At 45.6% G+C, this 19,225-nt stretch overlaps 1 protein-coding gene across 5 annotated transcripts in view; it reads left to right on the top strand.

Annotated features, from left to right (window-relative positions):
• The window catches only part of PPFIA4 (PTPRF interacting protein alpha 4), a 3,105,259-nt gene that overhangs the window by 879,405 nt on the left and 2,206,629 nt on the right, over window positions 1-19,225 (top strand). For 2 of the 5 annotated variants that reach the window (XM_069239007.1, XM_069239006.1), the window contains exon 1: window positions 14,215-14,531. The exons of the other annotated variants lie outside the window; for them this stretch is intronic. In XM_069239007.1, coding sequence (XP_069095108.1) covers window positions 14,460-14,531 — 72 coding nt within the window. In that variant the 5' untranslated portion in view covers window positions 14,215-14,459. Of the gene's footprint in view, window positions 1-14,214; window positions 14,532-19,225 lie in introns of those variants that run through there. 5 annotated transcript variants of the gene reach the window in all.

Here is a 19,225-nt window from a genome sequence, read left to right as displayed (position 1 = left end):
ATTGCCTGATCTTTATCTTTGAAAGCACAGAAAATAATACATGATAAAAACACATTGTTTGTTTGCTGATTCGCCTTCTGAACCACAGCATCATTATTGTAGGGGTGCTGCAGCACCCTCAGCACCCCTACTTACAGCACCTATGGCCCACATAGGGCAACCCCATCAGCCACTATTTCTTGCTCTTCTTTGGTTTCTGGTAATCTGGAGGTAATCCATATAGCTTCCTAACAGATGTGTTCCTGGGGATTTCAATAGTGACATGTAATCTCAGCCCCTTCATATAGTCTGAGTCCCCTGGTATCCCAGCCTATTATTTTTGGAGGGAAACGTGACCCTGTGCAGGCTTTCTGACACACTGAAAATCGATAATAAATATGAATTTGTCCATATTTAAGGCATTGGTTCTCTTCTACCTGCCCACGTTTGTGAACATAATCTGAAGATGGCCTGTAGTGCCTGAACTTCTCCTGGTCAACGACTTGCTGAGACCCCCTTGACTGGAGAAATGTATGTGGAGTGTGGACCCTGAGAGCTCCCTACTTCCTCATCAGTGATACTAGTCCTACCCTTGTGGAGCGTGAACACAGGCGGGCTGCTGAGACATTGGTTTCATCAGACATTGATGTTCATGAACTTCTATGGGGCCCCTCGATCCTCCCACCAGGTACGGTCACGGGCTTCCTGAACAAACAACCCTGCATGTGAAGTTAAGATGCCTGACGAGCAATATTTGTGTTTATTTCTTCTTTGATCAAGTTGAGAAACTCAGACGATCACCTGACCTGCTAGCCAGCTAATCATATCCCCGGATATCTGTGACTCACTGTGGGCCTGTATGTCTTTGTATAGCTGCCCTTGCATAGCGTTGGCACCTCGAAGATTGACATGCATCCACTGTACTTCCACGAGTGCAATACGAGACACTGCCTCTTTTCCTTGCACATAGCCGTGATACTGTTGTTGCTGTTGAATTTGATGTTTGTTGCACATGAGTTAATATGTACTCTAGTTTGGTGATTGAATTTCAATAGCCGCCATTTCTGTTAAGTGTACCTGTAGCTACAGACTTTTGTGAACTCCTGTATACTGCATCCATGCTGCATTGTATGGCCTCCTTGTGTTTTCTCCTTGTTAGACAGCAGACACGCATCCCAAGGCTTGTGAAAACTGTACCTATACGCAGTTTTGCTCATATGAAAAAAACGTGCTCTCAAATTTCATTGTGATTTGGTAGGCGCTGTACTGTGACTGCTGATCTGTGCCCAATGACATACTGGACTGTGTTTCTTATAGCAGGATCACTGTTTGAGAAACACCGACTCAGTATGCTACACCGTGTTGGATTTGGTACTGTTTTAAAGATTGTGTCGTGTTGTATTTTGTACACTCTCTATTTGATTTAATCCTGTTTATGTTATAAATACATTTGACATAGGGATTTGTTACTTTATTGTTCTTTGATGAATGTGCTGTTCCGTATCTATACTCCCCCACACACCCTCTCTTGAGTTACTCTTGGAATTGCTCGTTCACATCTACCAATTCAAGGACGCATACATGACCCCCACTTTCTGATGCGGAGAGCATAGTTTCTATGCTGATTGATAGAAACCCTGAGGTTTCTTTCATTTAGAGAGATTTTTGGCACCCAGAATGACCCCCTCCATGGAAGCCAGCCTGACAACTACCACAACAACAAACATCTGTCAAAACACATTGTCCGGACAAAAGTGCACCCTAGTGTCCTAGTGGATGCCGCTCAACTTGTAGAAGTAAACTCCCAATCTGCATCCATGAATATTAAGTGTTCTTATCACTGCTAGACCTTCTCTTCAGACATCAAGCAGATCAGTTCATAGTGCATAACTATGCATTGTAAAGGACTCCCTACACACACTCAAGATCGCCTTTGGAGCCAATTTCTGCTCCTTGAAGACTCTTAATAGCTAAACTGCCCACCATCTCCACAACACCCCTCGGCTGTGTGTTAATATGTGCATTTCTTTGCATGTTTCAATGACGTTTGCAGTACAAAATGATTCACTGTGGTATCATGCAAATGTAAGTCCTATCCTCATCGCTGATCACCAATGTTAGAAATGGGGTTTCTGACTGGCTTGCAGGGTTTGCACCTAAGACAGTCGGAACCCATCCTTCTAGTCAGGATGAACAAGTTACACACTGAAGATAACCTGTGCTCTCCCCCTGTTAGCTTAGCACAGAGCAGTCAGGCTTATCCTCAGAGGTCATGTGAAAAGCATTTGCACAACACACACTAGTGACACAATAAATACACACCAAAAGAGACTCCAGACAGGGTATATATCAAAATACAATATATTGTATTTCACTTAGACCAAAATGTCGTTACCCATAAATATTGTGTGCACTGTGCAAATCCTGAGTCAGTACTCATGACTTTGTTTAGGCAAGATTCTAAGGGGCATATTTATACTCTGTTTGCGCCGGAATTGCGTCGTTTTTTTTTACACAAATCCGACGCAAAGCTAACTCCATATTTATACTTTGGCGTTAGACCCGTCTAGCGCCAAAGATCTTGGAGTTTGCGTCACTTTTTAGTGTCGACACCTACCTTGCGTTAATGATATGCAAGGTAGGCGTTCCCGTCTAAAAAATGACTCCAAGGCATGTGCGCCTTATTTAAACTCCCGTGCAAAAATGACGCACGGGAGTGGGCGGGTCAAAAAAAATGACGTCCATCCGTTTTTGCGTCATTTTTTAACGCCTGGTCAGGACAGGCGTTAAGGGACCTGTGGGCTCGGAAGGAGCCCAGAGGTGCCCTACCATGCCCCCAGGGACACCCCCTGCCACCCTTGCCCACCCCAGGAGGACGCCCAAGGATGGAGGGACCCATCCCAGGGAACTTAAGGTAAGTTCAGGTAAGTATATATATATATTTTTTTTGTGGCATAGGGGGGCCTGATTTGTCCCCCCTAAGTCCCCTGGGCATGGCCATTGGGCAAGGGGGCATGACTCCTGTCTTTGCTAAGACAGGAGTCATGTCAATGGAGGGTGGGAGTAAAAAAAAATGGCGCAAATCGGGTTGAGGCAGATTTTTTGCCTCAGACCGACTTGCCCCATTTTTTGACGCCCAAGCTCCATTTTCCCCTACGCCGGCGTTGCCTGGTGTGGGTCATTTTTTTTGACGCACACCAGTCAGCTGCGCCGGCTAACGTCATTCCATAAATAAGGCGCCCGCATGGCGCTTTGGAATGGCGTTAGCCGGCGTTAACATTTTTGACGCACAACTGCGTTGGCGCAGTTGTGCGTCAAAAAGTATAAATATGGCCCTAAATGTCATACATCACAACATCAGAGCATAAAGAATGCAATAATTTTGGTGGAAACACATAGATCCCTAGATATCAACATAGATACAGAAGTCCCCACAGCTCATCAGAAATGTTGGGCAAATAACTTAAGGCATTATAGGCACTCCAGTACAATGCAGCCACCTTACAAACATTTATGTGAGTTATATGAGTAGTGTAAGGTCTTCCAGAGAAGGGGCAATATCGTACCTTGTTCAGCAGTCGCAATGGTTATATCAGGATAAACAATACATGACTCATCCTACCATAATAGGGTACGGCACACCTACGCTCCTTCTTAACATTGTTTGGTGATTTGGTGCATACTGTAGGGCTCAGGGATACCTGCACGCCTGCTATAGGGGATATGGTAATTCACAGCTTCAAATGACAATCCATCTTGTCCTGTGGGGGCCCCCCCCCCCATGAGGTTTACCCCGCAAGGCCAAGAACCAAATAAGTGCCCTCCAGACAAGTCCTAACGGGGAGATCACATGCTGTAGAGTTTGGCTGGAAGGACTCGCTGGACCTCCCTGCGAGCAGAGTTGTCCACAGGCAGTTGCCCGTGAGTATGTGGCACAACTGCTAAACCACAGGGCGGTGTCTTGAGTTAAAGTATAACACGGCCGCCTGCTAAGCAGCGTGGGATGGCCATGCAATACACCAGAGAGCCCCACTCATAACAGTTCTTCTCATGAGAGTGGGGCCAACCTTGGGTGAGGGGGGATGCCTCCAGCAGGCTTAGCTGCGAGCGTGCGGCCCGACCCAAAGGCACAAGGCTGTTTTTATGGCAATTGCGGGACTCGGGCCTCAGCGGCAACTGAGATTCCGGTCCTCTCCAGGTACTGGCAAAATGCCATGGTGGGCAGTCAGAGCGTCCTTGGCTCATGGAGCTTTTCTACCTGCAGGTGCGCCAGTACCATTGTCAGGAGGTTCTCCTGCACTCTGTACCTCCAGCAATACAGGGTACCCACTAGTGGGTTCTCCACAGCCAGCAACGGAGTCCCCAGACAGGGGGAAGGTGCCACAAGACAGTGCTTCCATTCCAGTGATGTATGACACGATCGCCTCGCTAAGGGGAGACTGTGTTTCAAAAATAACTTCTGAATAGGTCAATAATGCTCACTTTCTTCTTACTGGCAGTGTGTTTGGCTTCTCCCACAGCCCCAGTTGGGATAGAAGTGTGCCAGTGAGAAGTAAGTGCTCACCAGGTGCTAGTAGCCCCAAACAGAGTCAGGTTATAAAGCGCTCACCACGAGGTAAGACTCAGAGTCTCACAGCCATTTCTGGGCAGACCAGTCCCAGGAGGAAATGTGGAGGCACCCAGGGTCAGGCAAGCCAGCAGGTCAGAGCAAACAACGGTGGTTCCTCATGGTAGCCCAACAGAACCTAGGGATACCACATTGATGGGGAAGATGGCAGCAGGGCAAAATGCAGAAAAGCAATCCAGATGAGTCCTCTATGTCACCCAACAGACACCAGAGAGCAGGGCATCAAAAGAAGAGCAGTTCTGATGAGTCCTTTGTGCAGTCCAGCGGTCCTTCTGGCAAAGGTTCAGTCACAGTTCCAAAAGTGCCCTAAAATCATGGGGTCAGAGCTCCTGTATGTCAACTCCAAAAATGCCTACGTTCAGGGGGTAACTTCAAAAGAGCCCTTGCAAGTGAAGTACAACACCTTTTCAACACCGGTGTCTGGAGCCGTGCCTCCAGACATCTTTAGGGGGTAATCAGCCCATTGTGTGAGGCTGAATTTACTATTCCCATGTAAAGTGTGAACAATCCTTCCTCTCCCCAGCCCAGGATGACTATCAGTATGCAGATGCCTCTACTGTCACACCCAGCCCCCCCGTGTGATGGCTGCCTGGAAAGTATGCACCAAGTGGAGCTGTCACTCTGCACCAGACATGGATTTGGAGTCAGGCTGCCAAGCACTACAGTTATAAGCACAAAGAAATGCCCACTTTCTAAAAGTGTCATTTCTAAAATAATAATGTAAAATTAGTTAGCAGGATTTTTCACTGCCATTCCAAACATGCCAAACTTGCCCACGCTACTCCTCACAGTTCAGAAATGACCACTTAGACATATATAAGGGAATTCCTAATTCAAACCTATGAGTGGAGCAGCACTCACAGTAGTGAAAAATGAAATAGGCTGTTTGTCACTACTAGGACTTGTAAAACATAGACATATGTCTTACCTTTTACATACACAGCACCCAGCCCATAGGGCTACCTAGGGCCTACTTGAGGAGTAACTTAGGTGCTCTAAAAAGGGAGTGTAGACCTTGGCAAGTAGTTTAACTTTACAAATCAATGTGGCAGTAAACTGTGCATGAAGGCCCTACAGTGACATGCCTGAGACATGCTTCTTTTGTGGGTGGTGCAATCAGCACTGCATGCCCACTAATGTCATTTAAAATACAGGCCCTGGCTATGTGGTTTATCATTTTACAAGGGACTTAGAGGTAAATGAAATATGCCAAACCGGTGTAAGCCAATCATACCAAGTTTTTGGAGAGAGAGTACATGCACTTTAGCACTGTTTAGCAGTGGTAAGGTGCCCAGAATCCTAAAGCCAACAAAAAGAGGGTCAGAAAAATAGGAGCAGAAAGGCAAAAAGTGTGGGCATAACCCTGCAGAAAGGGCCATTTCCAACAACGATGAAACAGAATTATGAAATATACAAAGTATTTTGTTTGTAAGCATTGTCCTGAGGATGGTCTCAACATATTAATTACACAAGAAACCAAAACATTGACATGTCCACTACTTGCTTCTTTGAAACGAGTTTGGCTTTTGTTATCCACTGATTCAGTCCCAGTCAGACTATCTTCTTTTAAGAGTAGACTCTCAGTGCTTTTGGCCCTATCTTATGGACTTGATGGGAGAATATTGGGTCAATAGTTTGTTGGATGCTTGAATTTGTGTAGCAACTCATTTCTGTTTAACTAAAAATGTTTGTTTTCTTGTATGCGGCTGAGTGTTGAATTCTTTTCTTTGTCACTTTGATGCTCAGTACAAAGACATATCTCTATGTATATATTGTTAGTTAGGATCCAATGACCGCTTTGTCAGCCTTTTCTTCTTTGGTTTATATTTACCCAAGCTCTCAAGTGGTTTCTTGGGTGCTCTTGATTATTGCAGCTTTCTAAAAGTGGCATTGTCAGAACTGTGACTTAAAATCGGACTTCGCCATTGAAGAGTGTTTTAAATTACAGGCTGTGCAGTGGTGAAAAATTAATTTGAGAGTTTTTCACTACCAGGACATTTAAGATAAAAATACATGTCCACCTTTCTAATTGCACTGCACCCTGCTTGTAAGAATTTGGTTTATTGATTGAGAGGGGTGAAACCGTTCTCAAGCAACAACCACAGTTGTTCGCCGGGTGTAGTCACAAGCAACCCTAAATTAATCTGTGCTTAAGCCTCCGTTAGCTTGGCGCAGAGCAGACAAGCTAAACTCAGAGGCAATGTGCAAAGTATTTGTGCAACACTTCAGAGCAGTAAAACAGTGAAACACACCACAAGAGGAGCCCACAACAGACTTAGAAAAATAGAGTGTTTTCTTAAATAAAACAAGACCAAAACAACAAAAATCCAATCAGATAATACATTTTAAAGATTTTAGTAAAATATAGCGCCAAAAGGTATAAAGCACCAACTGTAGATATCTGGCCGTGTAGACCAGGACAAAGTCATAAGTTTTCCGACTGCAATGGCGTGCAGGCTGGCTACAGGGACCAAGATAGACCAGCTGAACAAAGTACCTTCAATCCTGGGTTGCGGAGCTTTGTGAGTATCTGTGTTGAAAATGCATTGCTGAGCTGAAGTGATCCGTCTGTTCTAAGATGTGGCGAGGCTGTGGTGCAAAGTGCAAAGTCCTATTGCATCGGCAACGAAGATCCCATCATCGAGGGCTTGTGATGCTAAGTCTGGATGCGCTGGACAGTCCCGGCAATGAGTTGGTTCAGTGGAGTTTTGAGGCTGCCATGCGGAGTCCAGCGTCATTGTCGAGGCTGCTGTTATGAGGGAATGTGAAAGCCTGGGCCAAGGATGTGTCATGCAGTGGAGGCTCTGAGTGTGATGCAGGCTGCAGCAGTGATGCAGGTCTTTGTGACGGGCCTAATCCACACAGCAGCAGAGATGTGTTGGTTCTGCTTTGGATTGGTTCACACAGCATAGAAGATGTAAAGAGCAGCCAAACAGGTGGAAGCTGAAAGAGCTTTGGCTGAAAAGAAACTATTGTTGGCTCATGAACTGAGTCTGAAGGAGCTGGAGATCAAGGCGAGACAGTCTGAATCCAGCAATAATGGTGGCAGCATACAGACAGGACCTGCTGGAGAAAAGAAGGTTCGTATACCCAAAATTGTGGTGCCCAGTTTTGTGGTGGGAGATGACATAGATAAATGGTTAGCTGCTTATGAAGTTGCACTAAGTGCTCATGAGGTTCCTGAAGGGCAATGGGGGGTAGTTATGTGGGGTTATGTGCCGCCATTGGAGAGGGACACACTTCTCACATTGGATCAACCTGATCAAAACACAGTATGGTCAGTATGCTCCTCGTCACAGATGAGGGCATGGAAGAGGAGAGTGAACCTCTCCCCGACCTCCTCTCTGTCAAAGAAGGGGATATGTCAGTGGGGGGTGTCATTATCTCTGACTCCCTGACTCTAACCCAGAGAGGAGACTGCTATGAGCTGTTAGAGCAGTTCTCCCCCTGTTCTCCCTTACTCCTGGACTGACCCACCTCTGTGTTCATGACATTGACACAGGTGACAGTCCCCCTGTGAAGAACAAAATTTACAGGTTGTCGGATAAGGTGAAGGCCAGCATCAAGGAGGAGGTCTCCAAAATGTTGACTTTAGGGGTTATTGAGAAATCCAGTAGTCCCTGGGCCAGCCCGGTGGTATTGGTTCCTAAGGCTACTGCCCCAGGTGCGCAGCCAGAACTCCGGTTCTGTGTGGACTACCGGGGTCTCAACTCAGTCACCCGGACTGATGCTCACCCCATCCCCGAGCTGATGAGCTTGTTGACAGACTCGGTGCTGCCAAGTTCCTGAGTACGTTCGATCTTACTTCAGGGTACTGGCAGATCAGCCTGACTGAGGGGGCTAAAGAAAGATCAGCATTTTCCACCCCTGATGGCCATTACCAATTCCGGGTGATGCCATTTGGACTGAAAAATGCCCCCGTTACCTTCCAACAGTTGGTTAACGGGGTCCTAGCTGGTAAAGATGCCTACTGTTCAGCTTACCTGGATGACATAGCTGTCTACAGTTCCAGCTGGGAGGAACACCTGCTCCACCTCAAGGAGGTGCTTCAGGCTCTGCAACAGGCAGGCCTGACTATCAAGGCTAGGAAGTGCCAGATTGGGCAGGGTTCCGTTGTGTACTTGGGACACCTAGTAGGTGGTGGCAAGTTGCAGCCACTCCAGGCCAAGTTTGAAACTATCAAGGCCCTGGCAACCACCTAGAACACAGACTGAGGTGAGAGCCTTTTTGGGCCTCACTGGATACTACCGCAGATTCGTCAAGGGCTATGGTACCATTGTGTCCCCCTTAACAGAACTCACTTCCAAGAAACAACCTAGGTTGGTGAATTGGAAAGAGGCTTGTCAGAAAGCCTTTAATTCTCTGAAGGAAGCCATGTGCACGGCCCCCGTGCTCAAGGCCCCTGACTACTCCCAGGAATTTATTGTGCAGACAGACGCTTCAGAGCATGGCATAGGGGCTGTTCTAGCACAGCTAAATGAGGAGGGCTCAGAGCAACCAGTAGTCTTTATTAGCAGAAGACTATTACCACGGGAACAAAGGTGGAGTGCTATTGAGCATTTGCTGTGGTCTGGGCACTGAAGAAGCTAAGACCCTACCTGTTTGGGACTCACTTCCGGGTTCAGACAGACCACAGGCCCCTCAGATGGCTCATGCAGATGAGGGGTGAGAATCCAAAACTCTTGAGGTGGTCCATTTCCCTACAGGGGATGGACTTTACGGTGGAGCATCGCCCAGGTGTTGACCAAGCCAATGCTGATGGTCTCTCCAGATACTTCCGCCTTAGCGATGAGAGCTCCCAGGAGGTCGGGTAGCTCTCCCCACTTTCAGCTGGGGGGGGCACATTTTAGACCTGACATGCCTTAGGGTGGTCACCCCTAACTTTTTGCCTGCCTCCCTCCACTTTTTGGACTCTGTTTTGCTGGCTTTTAGACTCTGTGCACTTTACCACTGCTAACCAGTGCTAAAGTGCATATGCTCTCTCCCTTTAAACATGGTAACTTTTGATCATACCCAATTGGACTATTTAATATACTTATAAGTTACTAGTAATGTGCACTGTATGTGCCTAGGGCCTGTAGCTTAAATGCTACTAGTGGGCCTGCAGCACTGGTTGTGCAACCCACTCAAGTAGCCCCTTACCTTGTCCTAGGCCTGCCAGGGCAAGGCCTGTGTGTGCAGTTTCACTGCCACTTCGATTTGGCATTTAAAAGTACTTGCCAAGCCTAAAGCTCCCCTTTTTCTACACATACGTCACCTCTAGTATGTGCCCTAGGTAACCCCTAGAGCAGGGTGCTGTGTGGGTAAAAGGCAGGACAAGTACCTGTGTAGTTTACATGTCCTGGTAGTGTAAAACTCCTAAATTCGTTTTTACACTACTGTGAGGCCTGCTCCCTTCATAGGCTAACATTGGGGCTGCCCTCATACATTGTTGAAGTGGCAGCTGCTGATCTGAAGGGAGTAGGAAGGTCATATTTAGTATGGCCAGAATGGTAATACAAAATCCTGCTGACTGGTGAAGTTGGATTTAATAATACTATTTTAGAAATGCCACTTTTAGAAAGTGAGCATTTCTCTGCACTTAAATCTTTCTGTGCCTTACAATCCACGTCTGGCTAGGTTTAGTTGACAGCTCCTTGTGCATTCACTCAGACACACCCCAAACACAGGGTACTCAGCCTCACTTGCATACATCTGCATTTTGAATGGGTCTTCCTGGGCTGGAGGGTGGAGGGCCTGCTCTGACACAAAGGACTGCCACACCCCCTACTGGGACCCTGGCAGACAGGATTGAACTGAAAGGGGACCTGGTGCACTTCTAAACCACTCTTTGAAGTCTCCCCCACTTCAAAGGCACATTTGGGTATAAAACAGGGCCTCTGCCCTACCACCTCAGACACTTGCTGGAGAAGAAACCAGAACCAGAAACTACATCCTGCCAAGAAGAACTGCCTGGCTGCTCAAAGGACAAACTTGTCTGCTTTCTACAAAGGACTGCTGCCCTGCTGTTGGCCTGCTGCCTTGCTGAACACTTGTCTGGCTGTAAAAGTGCTCTTCAAGGGCTTGGATAGAGCTTGCCTCCTGTTCCCTGAAGTCTCAGGACCAAAAAGACTTCTCTTTTTCATTTGGACTCTTTGTGCGCTGAAAATTTTGTTGCACAGCTTGCTCCGTGGCGAGAAAATCGCCGCACTCCGACGCTGATCGACGCGACGTCTTCGGGGCGACCGGAACTTCGACACACGGCCTCGCAAGGACAACGCCGCCCGACTTCCAGAGGGGAAATCGACGCGACACCTGCCGTGAGACCGAAAATTCCACGCACAGCCTCCCGAAACGACACGCAGCCGGAAAACAAGCCGAAAAATCCACGCACAGACACCGGGACATCTGGTAATCCCGCGAACCACAGAAAGAGACTGTCCGCGCGCCGGAAAATGATGCACGACTTCCCTGCATGAAAACTAACAACGCAAATCCGTGTGTGCAGGGTAGAAATCGAAGCACACACCATTTTTCCACGTATCTCTTCTTCTGCGGCCCTTTGCTGAGATTTTCCACTGTAAACCAGGTACTTTGTGCTTGAAAGAGACTTTGATTGCTTTTTAAAGACTTAAGACACTTAATATCACTTTTCAGTGATATCTCTACAATTTCACATTGGATCTTCATTCGGTTTGACCTACAATTATGCAGATAAATATTCTATATTTTTCCAAACACTGTGTGGTGTATTTTTGTGGTGCTATATGGTGTTATTGTATGATTTATTGCACAAATACTTTACACATTGCCTTCTAAGTTAAGCCTGACTGCTCGTGCCAAGCTACCAGAGGGTGGGCACATGATAATTTTGGATTGTATGTGACTTACCCTGACTAGAGTGAGGGTTCTTGCTTGGACAGAGGGTAACCTGACTGCCAACTAAAAAACCCATTTCTAACAAGATGCATCAGTTTAGCTGGATCTACAAAGGCTGGAAAAGCACCTTAAGCCCACCTCAAAGTGTCCAGGACTGCGGTGGCACCACTTGGCTGGGTAGACTCATGAGAGGGAACGTCCAGGTACAGGTGCAAGGTTGTTGGAGCATTCTTTCCCTGACGCTTAAATTAGGAGGCCAGCCAACTAGCCCTTGAAGCCACTCTGGGGTTCTGTGCTCAAGAGATGCAGGTCCAGTCCTTCTCATTCAAGTAGGACAGCAGCAGGCAGCAGGTCAACAGAACAAAGCAGAAGTCCAGCAGAGTGGCAGTCCTTCGGCAGCACAGCAGTTCTTCTTGGCAGAGTATCCACAAGTCCAGAAGTGTACTGAAGTGATGGTGTCCAAGGTCCAGTATTTATACCCAATTGTGCTTTTGATGTGAGGGAAAACTTCTAGAGGCTTCCCTTTGAAGTGCCCAGGCATCCTTCCTTCCCTTTTCTGGCTCCATACCTACTACAGGTGGTATGCATCCCTTTGTCTGGAGACAGTACACAACCTATAAGCAGCTCCTCCATCCCATCCTAAGAGTGATGGCCCATCTAGGCACACCAGAGTTCCCTATTATTTGTGGCTGTCTAGGAGAAATACACAAAGCCCAACTGTCAGCTATGCCCAGTCATGGGACATGAGAAAGAATACTGGCAAGAATACTGGCACTAAATGGCTAAAACAGGAAAATGCCAACTTTCTAGAAGTGGCATTTTCAGAATTACAATGTAAAATCTGACTTCATCAAAGTTAAGATTTTAAATTGAGATTCCAAAGATACCAAATATGAGTTGGTTACCTATCCCCATTTGGACATAACACTTATAAAATGTAATATGGTAACTCCATTGTTATCCTATGGGAGAGGTAGGCTTTGCAGTAGTGAAAAACAAATTTAGGAGTTTTTCACTACCAGGACATATAAAACTTATAAGCACATTTCCACATTTTTAAATACATTGTACCTTGCACTCTGAGCTGTACATAGCCTACCCTAGTGGTGATTTATATGAACTAAACGGATGGCTTAGACCCAAGAAAATGATAACAGGCCTGAGACATGTTTAAAGGGCTACTTCGGTTAGTGGCATAATGAGTGCTGAAGCCCCACTAGTGGCAGTCAATGTACAGGCCCTGGGCACATGTACTGCCTCTTTACTAGGGACTTACAAATAAATTAAATATGCCAATTGGATGTAAGCCAATGTTACCATGTTTAAAGGAGAGAGCACAATCACTTTAGCACTGGTTAGGAGTGGTAAAGTGTGCATAGTGGTATTGCCAGGAACAATTAAGTCAGCAAGAACAGGATGCTGGAAGGCACACAATTGGGACAACTACACCAAGGATGTCAGTTCCAACATGTATGTAATGCTGTTGCATTATGTGTTTCATTTCTGGTCTGCACAAACTGCAAAATAAATATGTGCCAGGTGCTCTCTCTTTTCCAATTGGCGATGCCCATACAGATTTGTAAGAGGGCATGTGAGTCCCCAAACTAAGAGGCACATTCTGCAGCTGGAACCTTTTAGCACTACATCAGGGGAAGCATCTCAGTGCTATCTTGCAAGAAAATAATGTTATTTCTTTCTACAATTTTTGCATCCATAGAGTGCATGTTGTCTCAAGTCGACTACTTGTTCCTAAAAGCCTGCATGCAAATTTTGGCCTTAAGTTAAAAACTCCAACTATTGCTCATCCTTTTTTCTTCGGACAACCTTCTCCTTACTTTTCGTCCGCTGCACGCCTCCTCTCTCTGGGTACAACCTACTCTAATCATCTGCATTTTTGCCTTAATCTCTGTTTTTGTATTATGTGAATTTCCCACACCTCATCTCAAAAATCACAACCTGTCCTCCTTTGAAACCCATATCCTGCAACCTAGCAATACATATTCTCCTCTAGCTCATCTTATAAACCCACCGACCATCTGCATGCATTCACATACCACTCCCTCACTAATGATAACACCTAAATTCTACAAATGTAATCCACCCCAATGAATTATAGTAAGTGCATGGAATGGTCCAATCCCAATAACTAACAATAACCACTAGATGAATTACAAATTTTCGGTTCTGCAGAAGCATGCTGCTCGGTACAAAGCACTTCAATGGCTTATCAGTTGTGGTACGTGGTGTAGAAATGAAATTACAGTCCAATAAATTGCCCTCAGCAAGTCCAGCGTCTGAGTCATTTTGAGAGGGAATCGTTCTGCAGCGTGGGCCTCGACGTCACAGAAGGCAGAATGGATATGAAGTTGCATTTGTGACGCACATTTTTATTAAATCGGGCGTTCCGAATGCTGAAAGGAGGAGTGGTGAAAAAGTAATCTCCAAAGCAACTGCACACATCAAGCCAGTGAATTAATCCTGGAATTGTGAAAAGAAGCAGTGTGCACTCTTTTCTTTCTTCCTGTCTCGTGCCCTACTTTCAGTAGCTTTGCCATTGACAGCCAGATACAGTTTGTAATTGGGATTCTCTGGAGTGATGCGTTAAGCCAGAACCGCGCTAGTTGCAGGCACCCTCCCCCCGCGCCTCACCAGACCCTATAATTTCATGATCCCCTAACGATCCTTCTCTGGTGCGGCATATGATAAACCCTCCCCGTCGCTACCCCCCGTAGACGCATGCATTCCTCCTTAAAATCAGTTTGCTGCCTAGTTGTGCTGAAGGCAGCCCACGCTCTCCTCAGCTCCGCTCCGCTCTGATGACAGGCTGAGAAGCAGGCAGCTAAGCATCGATGGGGTTTAATGCGCTCTGGTGCTCCGGGGCCAGCCGCTAGCCTTCGCCCCGGGGGCTAGAGCGGATGCTCTGTGTCTCGCGCCGGTTGGAAGAAGGGGACTTGCACACCTCACCGCTGACCGAACTTGGACATGGTTCTTCGCCATGAGCGCCGGGGGCAAGCCTGCAAAGATCCAGCTGCAGAATGGAGTTAACTTCAGCACATACATGTTTCAGGTAAGGGCACTGGCGCAAAATCATTAACGCGCCTAGACTAGCAACGAACGCTTAAAATACTCAAATGTCACCCACACGCGTTAAGGCGAAGCAAGGACAAATCTTTTAAATTGAGACATGCCATAATTAATAACTAGGGGAAAAGCAGGTCAGCGAAATGTTTTACTCCCAGTGGCAGGGGTAGTTTCTTCCTCCCCAAGAAATGCTTTTCTAAATTGATCCAACCATTCATTTTACAACGCAACTTTCAAAATATATTGGCTAGAAAGCAATGAGGATTAAGTGTAGTTAGAAATGGAAACTCATGAAGTAGTTCAGTGTTTAAAATTCCTGGAGCATTTTTTCTCTGCAGTAGTTCGTCCTTCATGAATGAGCCAATGAGAGAAATTACTTCAGCTTCTCAGGGCTGCTTTCAGGGGTGAATGGGCGGAGAATCTCTGAAATAACTGGCCTATGAGAATGTCTTTTAGTACACAAAGGCACGGAAGTTGAATATAATATAGATAATAATTATTTTGTTTTTAATCAAGGTGTACATTACATAGTGGTTGTATACAGAAACGCTCGGATTACTTATAAGTAATCTTCAGTTCTTCGAGTCCTCAGGGGTGCAGCAGGTGCAGTGCACCAGGAGCCAGAATCCAAAGGGGCCTACTGAATCCTGATTGTTGCTGAATTGTATGATTCAAACAGCACCCAGAGGGCCCATTTCCTCCTTGCGCTAGGGCCCAGGAGACACTGGCTATGCTACTGCAAGTCATAGTCCTCTCTGAACCAGTCCCTACCAGTGAGCCGAATGCAGACAAAAGTTCAGACTTCCATAAATTTTAAAGTGTAAGCGACCTGAATCAATGCCCCCAAAATGGCATATTTCCTTTTCCTGGGACTGGTCCACATAACTTCTTGTAAATACCACGATCAGCTTAATTTTTTCGTTCACTTTTTAGGTCAAACATAAGCATATGGCCTCTTGTATACTTTTAGTATACTTACTTCTGTGGGCTTAAAGCCATTTCATTTGTTTGTTTCAATGCCATTTAAACACTGACCTGGCAAAATCAAAATTTTCCTGGGTCTAAACCATCCGTTTAATTCATGTTAGTGGTCAGTCATGCCTCTTTGTCCCTCCTTTTTCTCTTTGGGAGCGGGGACTAACAACTGTATAATTACTCTTTGTAATGATTATCTGTTCTTTGGGGAACGTTTTGTTCTTAGTTTCCTGCTCCTGTAAGTCACTATGCTTAAAATGCTGAGCTTGGGACACTGTACACACACCCTACTGCTTCGTCCATTGCACTTAAATCACACTCCCTCATGCTGTGTTCTTGCTTGTCCCGCCACCCAATCACCTTCCTCTTGCTGCCGTTTGTTAACTCCTGCACCACCGTGGCCGCTTGCCCTGTACTCCCTTGTTTTCTTTTGCCTTGCCGCTTCCGTTCATGGTGGTATGTTTCTTCCTCTTCCCTGTTTTCGGGCATCTTGCTGTTTCTTTGTGATGTCTGCAGGGTCTTTATTTATTTTTTGCAGTTTTATGTAGGGCGAACTTAACACAAAAGTATTGGAACACTTTATATTTATTAAAATTTTTATATAGGGCAAACTCAGTACAAGGGTATTACAGTGCTTTACGTTAGCACCAGTTACATTATCCAAGAGCACATTAATTTTTGGTAGCAAGGGGAGATTACGTGATTTGTCCAGAATCACAGGATGTTGAGCCAGCACCAAGACTTGAACCGTGTTCCCAGCACTAAAGTCAACAGCTCTGGCCCTTATGCAATATCCTCTCCCCTATGGTTCTTTGTCTGGTGCATGTTGGGGCAGTCTGGGAATTACTAATTTTTCTAATATAGCGCTTGGTAATACAGGTTCTGCCATTGCATAGCGCTACAAAGCAGGTGCCATTCTTAACAAAATCGCTATAATTCATTTGCATCAACCTTGCAGAGATGAAGAGGTGAAAAAGCTACGTCAGGATTGTGATCTTTGACAGTTTCGTTTTTGTCAAGACCTCTGCAGTGGGTGCATTAACCAACTGACTTGAGTCACACTTAACACTAGGCAATAGCACATGCTGTTGATAACCTCTGGAGGGTCATCAACCAAGCACATAGGTTAGTTCTAGGCAAGAAGATGGCGAAAGGTGTTTTCTCCAAAATGGTGGAAAAGCAGTCATGACTCCAGATCCAAGCACTTCACGGCCTCAAGCTTGATAGCAAAAAACATCTAGCTTTTGGTTGTGAATTGGGCCTCTTCAAATAAAATTCAGTTAGTGTGAACTCAATACAAAGGCATTACAATGCTTTACATGAGCACTGGTTATATTACACAATAACATATTCATTTTTGGTAGCAAGGGGAAATTAAGTGATTTGCCCAGAATCACAGGATGTTGAGCCAGAGCCGAGACTTAAACTGTATTCCCTGGCTCCACGGTCGGCAGTTCTGGCCCTTACACCACATCGTCTCCCTTAGGGTCTTTGTCTGGTGCGTATTGGGGCACTCAAAGAGATTAGTAATGCAGGTTCTGCCATTTCATAGAGCTGCAAAGCAGGTGCCATTCTTAACAAAAGCAGGTGCCATGCTTAACATGGCCTCAAGCTTGATAGCAAAAAAAATCTAGCCTTTAGATGTAAATTATGCCTCTTCAAATAAAGTTCAGTTAGTAGAGACAGACATTTTCCTAACCCTTCAGTGCAAAGAAGCTAACACAGGGGTGCCACAGTGAGAGGAGCAGCATATCTTAGGACACAAAAGTGAAGCAAATTTCAACACTTCCTCCTCTCATAATTTACTGGTGTGATGGCTTTGATGACAGTCCCATCAGAGCTACTGCACCCTTGCAGATGCCACTTCCAGAAGCACCCTCTGGAGCAAAGCTCGAATAGCACCGCTTCCTGTTTGAAGAGGCACTACCTCGAATATCCTCCACAGTCGCTGTCACAGGCGCAGAGTGCTTCCCCATCACCCTCTGGACTCCTGTGTATGATGATCCACGCATCACCTGTCTCACTCCAGTAATGTTTAACCTGCTCTTCTCTCTTCCAACCGCAGGCTTCATGTAACCACTCCCCCAATTTCCCATGCATCATTTGATGTAAACTCTGTGCAGCATTTCTGATTGCTGTAGTTACCAAGTACATGGAAAATCAATATCAAGAAAATATCTTTCTGACTCTATCAAGTGGCCTTTTTCTCACTCCTGCTTCTACTGGTGTTCCTCTCAGTGCTTCACCACGCCTCCTGGTGTCCATAGGAATATACATGTGTTTGTTTATAAGAGTATACACCCCAAGGACTGCTACTAAAAGTCAATCCTGGACAGTAACAGTAGAGACTTCATGGGCAGGAGATGTTTTAAACAGGAGAACTGTTGTTTCACAAACGTTGGACACTTGGATCAGCCATTGCCTGTTCTTTTGTATCCCAAATGTGTTGTTGTGACTGAAGTCTTTGTTTGTATAAGATAACAAATGGGGAGAATCCATTCCAGACTTGCAGGGTAACAACTGTGTAACTAAGTTCCATATAACTTATTTTTCCTTAATTTATCTTATATGGGTTTCAAGAAACTCTGACATGGTTCTGGACCTACCTTGGATTCCAAAAAAACATACATTTGAATCCTTTTCATAGCCTGAGAAAATGCCAGTGAACCGTCCCTGTAGGAGCCTCTCTGGGCACCACTGCTGTAGGTGAAAAAACACTATCGTCAAAATTCAGGCTTCCTGCTCTACTCTGAGTGGTCCAGATGGCAAGGCCAAGGCTTACAATTTTTAGTAGCCACCCCAACAGAGACAATTCTGACTTCAAAACCATCAGCCAGCACACAATTCAGGAGATTCAGGTACACATATCTGTTCTACAGTCTAGTCCTGAGCGGAGGGCTGTCATAAGGCTATTAATCCAAGGCAGTGCTTTAAATGAATATAGAGTGCCAGCCCTTCTGTATTTCAACTTAAAACATTGACTCAAGGTCACAGATGTCGCACTTCTGGAACCTATCCTGTTGGCTCATCTACCACTGAAGCTCTGTTTCACTCTGTTTCACCAATATGCACACATTTGAAGCCTCATGTTCAGTTAAGCTGCCTCTTCTGTTATTCTCTTTGTATACAGTCAATATTTTTAAAAGTTTGGCTGGTATTGCCAATGTATAGGAATAATTCCTTTAAAAGTTTAACACAGAAATATATGGCTGCCCCCTTTTCTTTGTTCCTAACTCTTTTGACCCCTTCACTCTCTTGGTTAAATGCCAAGAAGGTGCCTGTTTGTGACTTGTTTGGTGCTATAAAAGTAGCTAAAACACACTAGAAAGGGTTGCATCTGTAGGGTATCACAGCCAGCCTGCAGGTATGAGGCAAAAACACTCCCAAGATGACAGCCTTGTTGTTTCCTTCCTCCTGCAGCGACAGGCCGGGAAGGGTTGATGTGGCACCTGACATACATCCACTGCACTCCATACCAAAACACATAGGTAAAAGAATGCGAGAACTATTTCATTGCAAATGCTTGTTTTTTTTTTTAAGGTAGAGCTCAAAGCGCTCTGTCCCTGGTGTAATTTCTCTGTGGGCTTTTAACCACACCCATGTCAAGCCCATCAGTTTGGTTGGTCTGTGGGCTTGCCTTTTAAAATTAGCTTGATTTAATTAGTGAAAGACATGCATACATCATACGTTTAGCCCACCTCGAGC

This window comes from Pleurodeles waltl, chromosome 6 (assembly GCF_031143425.1).
Source record: "Pleurodeles waltl isolate 20211129_DDA chromosome 6, aPleWal1.hap1.20221129, whole genome shotgun sequence".
NCBI classification, from domain to species: Eukaryota; Metazoa; Chordata; class Amphibia; order Caudata; family Salamandridae; genus Pleurodeles; species Pleurodeles waltl.
Note: the sequence above shows the minus strand (reverse complement) of the source record. Positions and strands in the feature narration are given on the sequence as shown.